We start from the raw sequence: 17,181 nt of genomic DNA, 5'->3' as shown, positions 1-17,181 counted from the left end.
TCAGAAATACCCTTGAGTCCTTGTCTTGAGCTTGGTGTCGGTGGGCAAGGGGTGGGGGTCTGGCCCCAGCCCTGCCCTTGAACAGCTCACGCCCATATCAGGAGGTGGACATGACATCCCGCCCCAGGTGGAGGATGGGGCTGCTGAGGACCAGGCTATAAGCTCACAGTGAAAGGGGAGCCCCCAGACCCCAAGAGACGCCCACTCCTTTCCCCCAACTCCTGTTCAGATATGAAGTCAGGCTTTCCCTGCCCCTGGGACCTGCGTCTGACTTCTGCCCCTCAGTGATGCGGGACCAGCTCATTCAGCCAAGGCCGCAGGTGGGAGTTGTCACCCGCCCCTGAGCCTCTGCCAGCCCCACCTGGCGGCCTCCTGACCCCACCTCCTTCCTGACACCTGACCCCGACCTCGCCCTTTTATTACTTCGTTTAGGGCAGAAATGGAAGCTCCATTCGTAGTGTGTCCAATCCCGACCTTCTGTCACAGCATTTGGCCCTTGATGGACAGTTAGCCTTCTATTGCGACCCACGTGGACACACACCTCTAGCTAAGGATGACCTATGCTCATATAAAGAGGCTTATGACCCACCCTTTAGCCACTGCATAATTGTCAAATATTCAGATAAACCGTGACCACCGACCCCTCCCCCCAAGCTTCTTCATCGCAGTGAATATGCTGCCTTGCACCCGCCTGCTCAGCCAAAAGCCTGGGGACAGTCCCTTGAGGGGGCAGGGGGTGTGGTGGTCAGAGCCTGGCTTCCGGCCGCACTGCCTGGTCCAGACGCTCCCGTCCCCAGCTCAGGCGAGTTCCTTAACCTCCCGTGCCAGCTTCTCCATCGGGTGATGAGGTTGGTAACAGAGCCTTCTGAACAAGGAGGCTGAGAGGACCGAGTGAGTTAGAGATATTCTTAGAGCGGAACCTGGAGTGCGGCAAGCTTTGTTTCCTGTAAGTATTAGCTGTTGTTGACGACGCCTCTCTCTTGCCCCGTACACTGGCTTGCTCCATAGTTCTCCGTATGCTGAGCTGGTACATGGCTCAGGACCTTTGCACCGACTGTCTCTTCTTCCCAGAATGTTTTTCCCTCAGACCTTTGTGTGGCTGCCTTTGACATGGCTCTCAGGTCTGAGTTCCCATGTCACCTGCTCAGAGGCTTAGCTCTGTCCCTGATCGTTACCCCAGTCCCAGCACACACTGTCATGTCCCCCAAGCTCAGCCTTCTCGCAATGTGTCCTCAGTGCCCAGCATGCAGCAGCTCTTAGTAAATCTCAGCAGCAGGTGCTTCTCCTCCCACAGAGGCTGAGGACCCAGTCCCTGCCCTGTCCTCCAGGTGTACGTGATCGAGCCCAGCAGCATGGAGTTCGCCCCGTGCCAGGTGGAGGCACGGGTGGGCCAGGCCCTGGAGCTGCCCCTGAGGATCAACGGCCTCATGCCCGGTGGGGCCAGCGAGGTGGTCACTCTGAGCGACTGCTCCCACTTCGACTTGGCGGTCGAGGTGGAGAACCAGGGCGTGTTCCAGCCACTCCCAGGTAAACCAGCCCTGATGAGCGAGCGCCAGTCACCGGCCCCAGGGCCAGACTGCCAAGTTCTCGATGGGGCCGTCCCAGATTCCTAGATGGAGGGTGGGGGGCAGCGGAGGTCACAGCAAGAGGAATAGCATTGGTCCCCTTGTCCACCATCTGCAGTGGTCTGGTCTGGATCTTGCCTTCTGCGTGACCTTTGGCAAATAACTTGGCTCCCTGAGCCTCAGTTTGCACGTCTCTAAAATGGGTGTCGTCTCAAATAGACTACATGTCATGGTGCGCATTGCCATGCCTGAATCCAATGAGTGCTCAGAATCCACCATGGATGGGGGTTTGGCAGTGACAGAATCATAACACCTTTGGGACATGCAAGGCCCCCCCATCCTGAGCCACCAGAGACACACACGTTGATCTTTTCCCATCAGCATCCCTGCGGGTTCAGTGGTGATGGTGGTAGTTAGGTTATTGAGTGTCACCCCTGCCACGTGCAGGGTCAGTTCTCTGCATGTGTGACCTCACTGGGCGTCACACCACCGTGGGAGGAAGATCTGTGGTTGGGCCACATGTCACCTGAAGAGACTGAGGCTGCGTAGCTGCCCAGGGTCACATGAGGGCACAGGGTGGGATGGCATACAGATTTGGGTGTGTCTGACCCTGACCCTGGGGCCTTAGTCCCCCAAGAAATGGGCCTCCCAGTGGAGTCGGCCCAGGGCAGCACGGGGACTCCTCTTCGATTTGCAGATGAAGAAGCTGAGGACTGGTGAGCACTGAGGGAGGAGTCAGGTTTGGGCCAGGGTTAGAAGTACAGGGAAGGGCATTCAGCAGGCAGGGGCTCCTGGACTGGGGCCGGAGGGGGCGTGCTGGGGGGTGTGGGCACACACGGTGGACCTGGAATGGGAGAACCTGTCTAAGCCTGAGTCATGGAGGGCTGGAGGGCTTGGACATCCGCGTCCAGGCAGTGGGGAGCCAGCGATGGTTTTTGAGTAGAGTGATGACGTGATCCTGGTGGGTTCAGGAAGCCTCGTTGGCAGAGGTGTTTGTAGGATCACTGCATTTGTGTTACTCATGGAGCTGTCTGAACGTGAGCCGCGCAGAGGAGGGAGGTGGGTCTCTGAAATGTCACGAGCCCACCGCATCCCCGTCCGTCCTTGGAGCATGATTCTGTGTCCTCTCTGACCGTCTGTCCCAGAGAAACCAAGCTTTTGAGATCTTGTGTCTTAGCGAGGCAACCATTCAGGATGGAGGAAAACATCAACGCGAGAGAGAGGCCTGCTGGTGGCAGGAGGGGAGCTGGCCCCCTGCACCGCCCCTCACATGTGTCCTGGAGGGGAGTCTGCAGCCCTGCACTGGCCAGCATCCAGGAGGTCCAGGGAATAAAGGACAGATGTGGAATTCCAAGATCCTGGGTCTGAGTGCCACTTGCTCGTGTATTGGCTGTGTGATGTCGGCAGGTTGCCCAACCTTTCTGAGCCTTGGATTCTCTATATATGAAATGGGGATCCCAGCCGCTCGCCTGCTGTGAGGCTTACAAATGAATGACCCTCATTCACAATGAATGCCCAGTGCAGGGGCATTTGTCAAGGAGTTTGGTTCTGAAAAAGCAGCCAAGACAGAAATCTCATGGCGTCAAAATTTCCCTTAGCAAGCTCCTAAAGTGACCCCCGGTGTAAAGCATATGTGGCTTTGTGGAGGCTCGTGTGCAGGGCTCAGGCTGTATGAAAAATCTGTGCCTTATAGCCTGGAGCCTGGTCAGGGGAGAGACACCATCTCGCGGGAATCCCTGGACGCGAGACCAGGCGGGGTCAGCAGAACGTGTGCCGCCTGCCTGGGGTGGGACACGGCAGGCTCGTGAGCATACGCGTGGGGCAGAAGCGATGCCACGTTAGGCTGGCGGGTCCTCCCTCTCCCCCAAGTGTCTGTCCCTGAGCTTGCCCCAGTTGCGGGCACACGGCTGGGACTCAGTCCTGGTTCTTGGGAAGGGCTGCCCCATTTCCCTGGGCAGCTGTGGCCCCAGGCCTGGCACCAGCACCCTCTGGGCAGTGGGGCTCCAGCCTCTTCCTGCTGGACTGGCTGCTGGGCTCCTGTTTCTGCCTCGTCCTCACCGTGGAAGCCCCTGGAAAGCCCCTCGGCTGTGAGCATTGCCATGGCCAGGCCCCTGCCCGGAGGAGGACCCCCGTCAGCTCTTGCTCAACCTGGCCCTCTCGCTGGTTTCCAGCAGCCTGTTCACTGAGCACCTACTAAGTGTGTGCTCCGTGGTCCCTGGTGAGCACGAGCCATGGCCTCGCCTTCATGGTCCCCACGGCCCAGCGAGACAGATGGGTCAGCAGGCGGTTCCGGGCATGGGACAGTGTGCCCCAGCGGGTGAGCACGGGCGCCCTGAGTCCCGGACCCTCCTGGGCGTGTCCTCAACGTGAAGGCCCAAACACATTCCCCAGAAGTGTACAGAGGTCAGTGTCCAAGCCAGTCGGGGTGTCTGGGGAGGCTGCACAGAGGCCGTGAGAGCTGAGACATGGAGGGTGAGCCTGGGCGAAGGCAGGGAAGAGCGTTCCTGGGGGCAGGAGGAGCGTCGGAGCCCGGAGGCACGTGAGGCTGTGGCCTGGCCCAGGTCAGCGCAGGCGGGCCTCCCACCAGGCGGGTGGTGGTGGGGAGAGTCTGGCAGGCGGGGGCGCTGGGACTTCACACCAGGCAGGCGGGGGCGGGGGTAGCCTCGTGCTTCAGGAGCTTCTCTGCAGCGCCGTCAGAGCCAGGGTGTGCCCCTTGGGTGCCACTCGCTGAGCATCTTCCCCCTGGACAGAGGGCCTGGCGCCCTGCCTTATGACTCAGGGCTACGTGCAGAAGTGTTTGCCCTGACTCTTGTCCCCAACAGGAAGCCAGCAGGTCACCCTCAGACCTCTCAGGTCCCTCTTTCTTCTGCCTGTGTCCTTGTGGGCACAGCAGGCCCATTTGGCCGAGCTGCGGTTCTCGGGGGCTCCCAGGCTTGCCTGCAGCTGCTGTGACCCACCTTCCTGGAGGCCACGGGGAAACAGCACACTGGAATGTGGCCTCAGTCAAAGCAAAGGTGTCCTGAGAGTCAAGAAGATTGTCCACGGGTGTGCACAGTGGCCCTGTTCCTGATCACCCCGAACTGGAACCGACCCAGATGCCACCAGCTGGAGAGAAGACAAAGCAACTGTGGGCCCTCCTCGCGTGGAGCCCTGCTCAGCAATCACAGGGTGCCAACTGCTGACCACGCAGCCGCGGAGACAAATTTCAGAGACCTACCGCTGAGACAAGCCAGACTCAAGGGAGGGCACCTCCTTGATGTGCGGGAGACTGGTCTGCGCTGAGACAGAATGGCGTGGGGGCTGCTGGGGACTGGGGGAGGGGACGGGGGTGACTGTCCTGCACACAGGGTTTCTTTCTGGGGGGTGAAATGTTCTAAAGTTAGTGGTGGTAGTTGCACAACTCCAAGAATATGTTAAAAACCACTGACTTGTGTGTACACTTTAAATGGGTGCTTCTGTGGTACGTGAGTTATATTTCAATAGAACTATTGTTTTTTTTAAAAACTACACTATGGTGGAAAATGTCAGATGCCCAGTGATTGCCCTGGTTGGGGGGCCTGCCTGTGACGGAGCAGGGGGCGCTGTGCGTGGCGGGTGGTTCTGTCTCTTGGTGGCGTTTGGGTTTCACAGGCAGATGCATTTGCTGGACCTCGAGGCAGGTGCACTCAAGATCTGTGCCTTTCAGTGTGTGTAAGTTTGACCTTGAGGAAAAAAGGACCATAAAGAAATGTTGAACTGTAGATAATTATGCATAAGCTAAAACACTGAAAATGAAGTGTACTGATGCCTGCAACTTACTTTTAAATGCATAAAAAAGATGGATGGATGGATGGATGGATGAGTGGGGGCTGGATAGATCACACAGCAGGAGAAGTAGAGCAAAATGTTAATTATAGAATCTTGGGGACGGGAATACGGGGTTTCTTTTTTTTTTTTTAAGGATTGGCACCTGGGCTAACAACTGTTGCCAATCTTTTTTTTTTTTTTCTGCTTTATCTCCCCAAACCCCCCTGTACACAGTTGTATATCTTAGTTGCATGTCCTTCTAGTTGTGGGATGTGGGACGCCATCTCAACGTGGGCTGACGAGAGGTGCCATGTCTGCGCCCAGGATCCGAACCCTGGGCTGCCGCAGCAGAGCGCACAAACTTAACCACTCGGCCACGGAGCCAGCCCACAGGGTTTCATAGTATATTTTTTCTAAATGTTTGGAAAGAAAACAATAAAATTCCACCATGCTCCCACTAGAATGGCTTTTTTTAAAAAGGTGGAAAGTACCAGCTATTGGTGGGTTGCGGCATGGCCACTGGTAGCCGTCTAACCTGAGACACCCATTTGGAAAAGATATTTGGCAATAATGATGGGAGGTAGGCATGCTCTCCAGGGATCCACCCACAGGATGGCCGACTGTGTCTCCTGAGGGGGTGCACAGGCTCCTGGCAGCATGGGAGTCAGAGCTCCACGCTGGAAGCGGCCAGATGCTCGCGGTCAGTGAAGAATTCAGTTGGTCTCTATGCACACAGCAAAATAGATACGCAAGTTCAGATGAAAGATCTACAAGGTGCAAAAAATAAGGAGGGATCTCACCACCAGGATTGAGTTGAAGAGGGCAGACACCACGGAGTTTATGCTGAGCGACGACCTTTCTATGAAATACAGAAGCAAGCAGAGTCGAGCTGTGCCGTTAAAAGGCCGCTGACCGCCGGCCCGGTGGCGCAGTGGTTAAGTGCACACGTTCTGCTTCGGCAGCCTGGGGTTCACCGGTTTGGATCCCAGGTGTGGACCTATGCACTGCTTGGCATGCCATGCTATGGTAGGCGTCCCACATATAAAGTAGAGGAAGATGGGCACGGATCTTAGCTCAGGGCCAGTCTTCCTCAGCAAAAAGAGGAGGATTGGCCGATGTTAGCTCAGGGCTAATCTTCCTCAAAAAAAAAAAAAGAAGGCTGCTGACAGGTTTTCCTTTGGGGGGCTAAAGATGGAAGGATCCACGGGAGATTCCGGGGTGTGCACGTCATCTGTTTTTTGACATGGTCCTGGATACAGAGTGTGTTCAGTTTGTGGGGAAAAAAAAATCGTTGTGAGTTGTATGCTTATGATAAGTGTACTTTTTATGGGAATTACACTCAAAATTTTTAAGTTGAAAAAATTAGGTATCAAGCCCAGGGTGAGAGGGGCTGTCGGCTTGTCTCGTCGTTCCCGGCAAAGTCAGGTTCATGCTGATGGTCCGGTTTTCCTCTTCCTGCAGGGCGGCTGCAGCCGGGCTCCGAGCACTGCAGCGGGGTCCGAGTGCGAGCTGAGGCCCAGGGGTACACCACGCTGCTTGTGAGCTACACGCGCGGCCACATCCACCTGAGCGCCCGCATCACCATCGCTGCCTACCTGCCCCTCAAGGTGAGCCGGCCCTGGGCCCTCCCGCCCCTTTCCTGATGCCATTATTCATTTGCTCCCACAGATTTTGTTAAAACCTTGATTGTTCAAAATAGCTTTTGGAACAGCTCTCTCCCCGTGCTTTCAGAGTTGAAATCAGGGAGCGTGTAGAAGGAGTGGGGCTTCCCTGACGGTGGGCGTGCACGTGCATGGCACTCTCCACGGGGTCAGGACAGAAGGGGCTTCTGGTCTGCTCCAGAGTTACCCTGCAGGGTCTCCGCAGAACCTGGCGTGGGGACGACAGCCCTGGGTCAGGTCTGGGTCTGCTGCGCCTGACGTCAGGTAACCCTCGGGTGTCTGAGCGCCCGTGCCCGTCTGTGGGTGGCGAGGGGGCACTCACATTCACGGCTCAGAGCCGCTGCTTCAGCCTTGACACTGACTCCCGAGCTTGAATCCAGGTCTGACACCCACTCTCAGGGCTGGGCTAATTTAATTTCTCCTGGCCTCAGTTTCCCTGCCTGTAAAGGGGGGCTAATACGGCACCTAAATCAGAGGGTTGTGGGGAGGATTAGCTGAGCTGATGAGTGCAGTGGGCTGAGCGCAGGGCCTGGGAGGTAGTGCGTGCGCAGTAGGGGTTAGTTACCAAATGGGAATGAAAAAGAGCGGCCCTTCCTCAGAGGGTGGCCACACCCCTGCCGGGCACAGCAGGGTGAGCACACTTGTTACTGGCTCTCTTGAACCCTGCCTCTCCCGGGAGGCCTGGAGACCTGAGTAGGCTCCTTGCTCAGGAGGGTGGGAGGGCTTCCTGGGGGCGGTGGGCCAGGCGGGGTTTGCGAATCCTGGACGCCAGCATCGACCTCTGGGACAGCTCTGGTGCCCTGGTTTGTCACCGCCTGCTTGCTTCTCCCTCCCACCCGTCAGAGGTGAGCTCAGTGACATGGGGATCTTCCATCTCTGAACCCCTAGCCCTGGGCGTAGGGCCTGATGCAGAGCAGACACCAACCAAGGGTTTGGGTTTTTCTGTCGAGGTGTAATCGACATACCAACATTATGTTAGTTCCAGGTGTGCAACATAATGAGTTGATGTTTGTACATAGTGCAAAATGATCACTGTGGTAAGTCTAGTCAACATCCGTCACCACAGTTACAGGTTTTTTCCTTGTGATGAGAACTTTTAAGATCTACTCTCTTAGCAACTGTCAAATATGCAATACAGTATTATTAATATAGTTACCATGATGTACATTACATCCCCAGGACTTATTTATTCTATAACTAGAAGTTTGTACCTTTGGACTCTTTTTACCACTTTTGCCCACCCCACCCCCACCTCTGACAACCACCAATCTGTGCTCTGTATCTATGAGCTCCTTTTTTTTTTTTTAGATTCTTCCTATAAGTGAGATCATACAGTATTTGTCTTTGTCTGTGTGACGTTTCACTTGGCATAATGCTCTCAAGGTCCATCCATGTTGTTGCAAATGGCAGGATGCCTTATTTTTTATGGCTGAGTGATACTCCATTGTATATCTATGTGTGTGTGTATATAGCACATTTTCTGTACCCAGTCATCTGTTGACGGACACTTAGGTTGCTTCCGTATCTTGGCTGCTGTAAATGACGCTGCAGTGAACACGGGGTGCATGTATCTTTTCGAGTTAGTGTTTTCATTTCCTTTGGATAAATACCCAGAAGTGGAATTGCTGGATCGTGTGGGAGTTGCATTTTTAATTTTTTGAAAAGGGTTGTTTTATTTAGAATGAATGAATGGGAAAACATGTCCAGGGTTAACCCAGCCAGGAGCCCCCAGACCAAAATATATATGAATACACACTCTGTGCCAGTCCCTCTCTAAACCTTAGGAACACAATGGTGCAAAACTACCCAGAAATCCTTGTCCTCGTGAGCTGACGTTCCAGCAGAGACAGAGGTGGAGACACACAGTAAATGGACGAAGTAAGCGCTGTGTTTTGCACATTCCCGCCGTGCACACGGCGGGGTGGGGTGAAGGGTGATGGGGAGGGTAGCTGTTTGAACTTAGGCCAGGAGGAGGTGAGAGAGTGGGCGCCGAGGTGGGCCTGAGATCCTTAAGGTGGCAGCAGTCGGTCTGAGGAAGCCCTGCCACAGCCTTCTGTGAAGGGGAGCTTTTCCCCGGGACCCTGGGAGGAGGGTCTCAGGGCCCTTCCTGGGTGCTTCCCCGATGACCAGACGGCCTCATTATCTGGGTGTTTGGGCCGGAGCATCAGAGCCCAGCGATTGAGCTCACTGTCCCAAGGTGGGATTAAGAGTGAAGATAAGGTGGCATGTCCCCAGTCACGGTGGCTTCTGGTCAAACTATAGAAAGAGGATATGGGTTTCTTCTCCTTTTATCTTTCTTTTGCCTCCATATCAGTTAACATCAGGATTATTTGCAAGAAGTAAAACCCAAAATTACAATGGTTTAACCAATAGAGAGTTTATTTCTCTTTCACACGAGAGGTCTCACACAGGGGTAGTATGGCAGCTCCAGAGTCATCAGGGACCTAGGTTTCTGTCTTTCCACTTCATCATCCTAGAATATGGCTTTCGTCTTCAAGGTTGCCTCAGGGTCTAAAATGGCTGCTGGAGCTCCAGCCATTATATCTACATTCCACATAGCCAGAAGGGGAAAAGAGCTTACTTCTCAGCTGAGTTAGTTCCCTGTAGTAGCCATGTCAGCAGTTTAAAAGAGCAGTTTCCACCAACATCTCATTGGCCAGAACTTAATCCGTTGGCCACAGCCAGCCGCAAGAGAGTCTGGGAAATATTTTAGCTGACAGTTTACCACCCTAGTAAAATAAAGTTTTTCTTGAGGGAAGAGGGGAGCATGGAAACTGGAAAGGCAGCTAACAGTCGTTGCTATAACCTGTGTTTGCTGGTCTTTCCATCAGTTTACTCTGCAGACAATCTGTGGCATTTTGTTGGTACAGGGCCCCAGCTGGGGAGACAGCATTAGGAAGAGATCCCACACTCTGTGCCCTGGGAGGCGACTGGTCCAGGGGATGGCACACACTCAGACTAATGCAGTGAGCATAGTGGAAGGAAGAGTCCCAAGGAGGCTGTCCGGTGAGCACAGAAACAGGAGGATGGCACGGAGGCAGCAGGGTTGGCTCGGGGGGCTAGAAGTAGAGTGGTGGACCTTGGGGTGAGAGCTGAGGCTGTGGCGGTTCCCTGGTCAGGTCAGGAGGGTCTTGAATGCCAGGTTAGGAGCTGGCTAGGCTGTCCAGCAGTGGGCAGCCGGCAGAGCTCAGCAGAACCACGAAATCAGGTCCACACTGGAGACCACAGCTGCTGGTGGGGAGGGGAGCAGACGCATCCCGGAAGCCCGAGAGGTGCCCCCCCATTCCATAGAAGAGGGGCCTCTGCACGTCCGTGGGCGCTGCCCCCGAGAGGGACCCCCCATTCTGTAGAAGAGGGGCTTCTGCACGTCCGTGGCCGCTGCCCGGCCCTGCCCCCAACCTACGTGTCATCTCCTCTGTCTGCCTGGACCCTGGGGGTCCGGCTTGCCTGCTACCTAACTCCGCTCCACAGTCGACACCCCCAGTTGCTCTCTGCCTCTTTCGGCTGTGGGAGTTTGACCGCCTTGCCCCACCTCCTCTCTGGGAGCCCCTACCTGGGTCGGACGACCCACCTGGTTCACTCATTCTGGCCATGTCAGCAGAGGCTGTATCGTCGACCCTGGAGCCCCGGGGCCAGCCCGGTGCAGTGGGGCCTCACCCTCCGCCCGCCTGCCCCTCGCCTCTGTCTCTTAACTCTAGAGCGTCCCCGTGCAGAGGTGCGTGGGTTCCATCCCCCAGAAGGTAGGCTGCCAGCGCCAAGGCCTCCTGAGGATCAGAGCCCCCTCCTGTTTTGCAAACCAGGAAACTGAGGCCCGGAGAGGAGACGGGGTCGCCCGAGGCACGTGGCCCTCTCCTCTCGGGCGTCGTCTGTTCGAATGTCTGCTTGCTGACACCCGCTGAGGCGCCTCTGCGACTTAGGAGCATCCTCTGCTAGTGGCACTGATTGTCACCCGACCGCCCTGGCACAGGACTCGGTGACACTTTGATGCCCGAATGGGAGGAGCTGACGTGAAGGTGGCAGTTCAGTTCTCCGCTGTTAATAGGGGACATGCGGTGCCTTCCGACAGTCTTTCCCTTGGGGCTGGTGGTGAAGGAGTCCTGGCCAGGTTCACGGGGGCCCTCTATGCCCGTGGCAGGGTTTGTGTTGTGGCATTGGGAATGGGTGAGAGCAGGGTGCTGGCAGTCAGCACAGAGCTGGGCCAGCCGCTGGGTAGGTATGGACAAGTCACTGTGCTCTGCCGGGGCTCATGCTTCCCATCTGTAATCAGGGTGGCAGGTAGTGATAGTGACATTGGCCATAGCCAGGGCCATTTGTGAGCCTGTGCTGGACCCTGCTCAGGCCCCATCGCGCCCCCTCGACTCTCCACAGTGACCCATGAGGCAGGGTTTCCTGTTACACCCACTTTACAGGCTGTGGACTCTGAGCCCTATAGGGGCTGACCTGATGAGGTCACACGGCTGGCAAGCGGCGGCTCGCTCTCGTTGTGGGACGGCGCGTGGAGAACGGCCCAGAGGGCAGGGGAGCTGGGAGAGGAGGCTGCAGGGTTGGGGGTTCTGCCTCAGGCATGGGTCAGAGGAGGCCCCTCAAGGAGGTGACATCCAGCAGATGCCTGGGGGACGCGCAGCAGCCGCCTTGAAGAAGGGCGGTCCAGGCAGGAAGAGCTGGGGGGCCTGGAGTGTGTGCAGCGGTCAGGTGCAGGAACAGGGCCCCTTCGACGGTTTCCAAACGCGGCCATGAGGCAGGGCAGTCAGGTGGTGTCAGCGGGGGCACCCGGCCCCTTGGGATTGTGTGTGTGCACACACCTGTGCACGTGGGATCGTGTGCGTGTGTGTGCACATGGGATTGTGCATCTGTGCATCTGTGCACATGGGATTGTGCATGTGGACACCTGTGCACATAGGATCATGCTTGTGCACACACCTGTGCACATGGGATCGTGCTTGTGCACACACCTGTGTGCGTGGGATCGTGTGTGTGCACACCTGTGCACGTGGAGCAGGGAGGGATGCCTGGAGAGTTGACCAAGAGAAAATTCAGGAAAGTGTTCACACTGAAAAAAAAAATAGTGAAAAAGACAGAATTCTCATTTGAGAAGTGATGCCCTTTCTCTGCTAAGGGTTTAGCATAAGTACCCAGCCAAGAGAGCCTGAGCCCAAGGCCTTGGAGGCTCATCACCTGGGCCCCTACCATTCTTGAGGATGAGTGCACCTCAAAGCTGTCGCTCAGGTGAGAGTCCGTCTCCGGATTGAGGGGGCACTGGCTGGGGCACTGCTCCAGGTCCAGGACTGTGGTGACAGCTGAGTGGCTCTGTCTGGACCTGCGAGGACTTCAGGCTGTTGGCAGTTGGGGGATTAGGATCCAGGCTCCATGGGCATGGAGGGAGCCGAGGGAAGATCAGAAGCCCTGGCGAGTGGGTCAGGGTAGAGCTCAGTTCCCCTGACAGGCTGGCATACTGCAGTAGGACTCACACGTGCTGGGCCAAACGGAAAGGGCGGGAGGCCGGCACTGGCTGGGCACGGGGATGCCTCGGCTCAGCCAGGCTCACGCCCTCCCGGCAGGACGTCCCAGCCTCTCCTGCAGAGGGGGCTGAGCCTGGGCGCTTTGCCCTGAGCGGCATGAGTGCTCACGGCTTCGGGATTCCGGGCAAGCAGGGCTTAGGAAAGCAGGACCTGGAAGGAACTGTCAGGTGCTCTGCATTCTGGGCGTTGACCTGTCAAGGGGTCACCTGACACGTGGTCAGTGACTGCCATGTGCCTGGCGCCCTGCCGCTTTGAGTCAGACGTGGGCCCTGCCCTGTGGACTTGGATGCAGGCACAGCCCCTGCGTGCACTCTCACGGCGCCCACAGCGGACCCTGCTGATTGATCCTGGCGCCCTTTACTGCTGAGGGCTGCTCCGCAGAGCCCACCCCAGCAGCTGCCACCAGCAGTCAGCGTGCAGCTCTCTGCAACTCTTGCTCTGAGAGACCCTGGGACTCGTGAGAGGTTGAGGGGTCATTTAGTCTGAGGACAGGACTGACTCAGGCTTGGCCCCTACAGCACTGGAACGGTCCCTCTCTCAGACCACTAGATCTGTCTGTTTCCGTTTCTTCTCAGTTTCGGGGTTTGCTTTTTTGATTTAATTTAACTTTTTATATATGTGAGTTATTTACATGGTTCCAAAGTTAGACCTATGTTAAAAGTATACTCAGAAGTCTCACTTCCATCCCTTTCCCCTCTCTTCTCTCCCCACCATCCCTTGTCAGTAACTATTTTGGTTAGTTTCTGGTTTATCCTTTCAGTGTTACATTTTACAAAAATGAGCAAGAATGATGATACGTCCGTATGCCCTGCCTGCCCCTCTCTTCCTTGAGAGGTGGTGTGCTCTGTGTCCTGTTCTGTGCCTGCTCTTTGCTTGGAAAGTAAAGAAAATAACCTGGAGAGCTCTCCATCTCCGCACGGAACGATCTTTGGTGGCCCGTTGCATGGATAGACCATAGTTTACTGAAGCAGTCCCCTGTTGATGGGAGCGTGGGCTGTTTCCGAGCTTTTGCTCTTAAAAATAACACTGCAGTGCACAGCTTTGTCCTATATTCTATATTTTCGTGGAGGGGTATCTTCAGAGTCCATTCCTAGAAGGAGCAGTGCTTGGACAATGGAGAAGTATGTAATTTTAGCAGCTGTTGCCAAGCTCCCCTCCATCGAGGGTCCACCATTTTTCGGTGTCACCAGCGGATATAAGAGAACACATTTCTCAGTAATGCGGGACTGTGTACTTGAAAGTTGCTAAGAGCACTTAAAAGTTCTCTCACAAGAAAAGAAATCTGTAACAATGTGTGTTGCTGGATGTTAACCAGACTTACTGTGGCGATCAGTTAGCAACACGCACAAATATTCATTCATTATTTGTACACCTGAAACTAATACAATGTTATATGTCAGTTATATCTCAATAAAAAGTAAATAAAGTAGTTAATTTAAGAAAGAGTGCATGTTTCTCTGCAGACTCACTAGCAGTGTGTGCTCACACCTTTGGATTTTTGCTAATCAGATGGCTGAGAATATCTCAGTGTGGTTGTGATTTCTTCTGTGTTCTCTTTTGAACATTCCTGTTTTTCTGGTGTGGTGTTTCATCTCTCGTTTGTTTGAGGTCGTGCTGCAGATGCAGAAGGGAACAGACAGCCCTCTGCTCCTAACGGCCACAGGCCGACTGGGGAGACAGGCCCGAAACAAATCGTGTCCTTGCAGTGTGCACGTCTGCGTGCGCGCCAAACATGTGCCACGTGAAGCGGGCGCCAGAGCATGAGTTGCTGCCCTGGCGGGCTGGGTGGCAGGTTGGGCATCATGGCTGAGCAAGGAGTCGGGCTTTTTGGAGGAAGGGGTGGCGGACAGGGCAGCCGAGCAGCCTCTGTGAGGCGGGACTGGAGGGTGTGGCGCCGGAGGACGAGCTGTGGTCTGCAGGGGGCGCTCGGGAGAGCTGAGCTCGCGAGGCAGGGTTGGGAGAGCCGGGTCCCAGGGCATGCTGCCCAGCCGCTCTTCCGAGGGCTGCAGGCGCTGTGGGATGGTTTAGTGAGGGGACGTGGTTACATCCTTTCTGGGAAGGGCATCTGGCGGCTTGTGGAGGGCCTCACAGGGCAGCAGGTTGACCAGTCAGGACGTGGTGGTAACCTCAGGGGGCCTGCAAGAGTGGGAGATCAGCCAGGCCTGGCAGGGAGCCAGGAGCAGGGCTGCAGGACCCCTCAGAGGGATCCCTTTCTTTTTCTTCTTTTTTTTCTGGTGAGGAAGATTGGCCCTGAGCAATCTTCCTCTATTTTGTATGTGGGACACCACCACAACATGGCCTGGTGAGCAGTGTGTAGGTCCACACCTGGGATCTGGCCACAAACCCTGGGCCGCAAAAGCAGAGCATGCAAACTTAACCACTACACCACCACTGGTCCCTGGACCCCCTTCTCCTTTGCACTCTACTGTGTCTGTGGACGGAGGTGTCCTTGTATGGAGCAAGTTGCGTCTCCCTGGAGGTGCTGTCCCTGCCTCGCTGCTGGGGGAATGACGGCCTTTTTCGCAGAGCCAAGTACTGCCTGTGTGCATGAGAGGTGCCCTGGGCTTTCCGTAAAAGGTGACTTTAATTCATTCTCCGTTTGTCAGCACTTTTGGGACTGGACATTCCCTCTTTCCTTAGACAAGTGATGCCCGAGCCGCTGCTGTGTTCCAGGCCTGTTCTAGGGGTTGGAACCCCCAGCAGAAAGGCTAGCCCAGAGCCCACACACGCCGCGGAGAGAGTGCGGGTGGCCCGGGGAGTAGAGTGCCGAGACGTCCAGTAGTTACAGCTGTCAGGACACGCAGTCTGCTGCCCTCCGTCGCCTGGCCTAGTTCTTTTTAGGATCGTTTTATGTTTTTTAAAACAACATGATTGTGATCAAACTCTGGGGTCAGGTTGGTATCCAACTCTTTGTAAATCCTGCTCAGGGACCCGCGTCAGGCCCCCTGTCCGGCCGCACCATGCTTGCCTACCCGCTTCGGGAGGGTTTCAGGCGTGGCGGTGGTATGCTGCAGTAAGCGACAGTGTGGTGCACGCCTCTCTGTGCGTGCGCTTATTACGCTCCTCCCTGCTCTGCCCTTAGGTGCCATCCCAGCTGGGGAGTTCTCCGGTTCAAGGACTGTGGGTATTTTCGGGGCTCTTCCCAGATTGTTTTACGAGAGGCAGGTCAGTTTACACACGCACGCACGCACACACGCACGCACCTGGCAGTGTGTCAGAGAGCAGGGACAGGATTCCTCCCGCAGCGCCCTCACACCTGTGGGTCTTGACGACGGCTCTGGGGTGTTGCAGGTGGGCAGACTGAGTTCCAAAGAGGAGCGGGGCTTCCCTGACCTCGGGGGCTGATCCCCGGATGGGCAAGGCCCTGGCACAGGCCTGCTGGAGGAACACTGGCTCTTTTTTCTCCCACAGGCTGTGGACCCCTCCTCTGTTGCCTTGGTTACCCTGGGCTCCTCAAAGGAGATGCTTTTTGAAGGAGGTCCGAGACCCTGGGTCCTTGAGCCTTCCAAGTTCTTTCGGAACGTCACCTCCGAGGACATGGACAGCATCAGCCTGGCTCTCTTCGGGCCCCCTGCCTCCCGGAATTACCAGCAACACTGGATCCTGGTGACCTGCCGGGCCTTGGGGGAGCAGGTAAGAGGGTGTACCCTTCTCACAGACAGGCAGACTGGAGCTCGGTGAGGTGGAGTGACTGAATGAGTACAGGCAGGTTGACAGGGTGGCATTTGGAACCCCCCATGCACACTGGCTTCAATAGAGCTCGCCGGTCCTGGCTCCCTTTCCATTCCGGGGTGACTGCTTCTCTCTCCAGGCTTCGGCACTGCCCACTGCCAGATCCGGGGTGGGACGGGATCAGGGGTCACAAAGTCAGATGGCTCCACGGTCAGGCGAGTATCCTAAGTGAGTGACACCACAGGCCCAGGTTTGGCAAATGTTTTTGTTGTTTCAGGATAAGCTGGGAATCCCAGTAGTTTTTTCTGTGAAATCTCTTGATTTTTTTTTTTTTTTTTTTGATGCTGAAAACCAAGAAATGAGGAGACTGAGTGGACCGAACAAAACACGTCTGTGACCTGGCTTCCCGTGGGGCTGGGGTCCTGCACAGTGCGAGGCGGGCCATAGGGTCCCCGTGCGGCTCTCCCGAGGCGGGCTGAGCGCTCATTTCACCTCTGGCAAGGACATAGCCCTTGCCCTCGGGTGTCCCGGAGCTGGGAGCTGAAAGCATGGTGGGAGGATGGCAAGAATCAGGAAAGACAGGAGGACACCATGGGTTTGGGGAGGCGAAGAATCTCCCTGCTTATGTAATAATGCAAAAAGTGTCGGGTGATGTTGAAACACACACGCACACTGCCCAGGGCGCCCTCGGCAGCCGGCCACCCCGAGACTGTCTTGACGTGAGCAGGAAAGATGCACAGTGAAGGGCCCACTGGCTTTGTTTTTTGAAAAAAACAGGAAAAACACATAATAGCCAGTATGCCATGATTAGAATAAACTTAGGAATTAAGTTAGAGACATTTCTTGTCCCTGGCTTGATTCGGTCATCTGTGTCCCCAGTGGGCTGGAGGAGCTGGACCCCGAGCAGGCTTGCCTCCAGGGTGCGTCCCGCCCGGTGCTCTGTGCCTCAGGTCCCCAGCGTCAGGTGGAGGCAGAGAG

General features: G+C 55.8%; 1 protein-coding gene across 2 annotated transcripts in view; it reads left to right on the top strand.

The window, feature by feature from the left end:
* NUP210 (nucleoporin 210) overlaps positions 1–17,181 on the top strand; it is a 110,680-nt gene that overhangs the window by 43,948 nt on the left and 49,551 nt on the right. For both annotated transcript variants that reach the window (XM_070574585.1, XM_070574586.1), the window contains 3 exons: positions 1,329–1,527; positions 6,813–6,958; positions 15,943–16,164. In XM_070574585.1, coding sequence (XP_070430686.1) covers positions 1,329–1,527; positions 6,813–6,958; positions 15,943–16,164 — 567 coding nt within the window. The remainder of the gene's footprint in view (positions 1–1,328; positions 1,528–6,812; positions 6,959–15,942; positions 16,165–17,181) is intronic.

This window comes from Equus przewalskii, chromosome 15 (assembly GCF_037783145.1).
Source record: "Equus przewalskii isolate Varuska chromosome 15, EquPr2, whole genome shotgun sequence".
Taxonomy (NCBI): domain Eukaryota; kingdom Metazoa; phylum Chordata; class Mammalia; order Perissodactyla; family Equidae; genus Equus; species Equus przewalskii.
The sequence above is the reverse complement of the archived record's forward strand: the minus strand, read 5'-3'. Positions and strand labels throughout refer to the sequence as shown.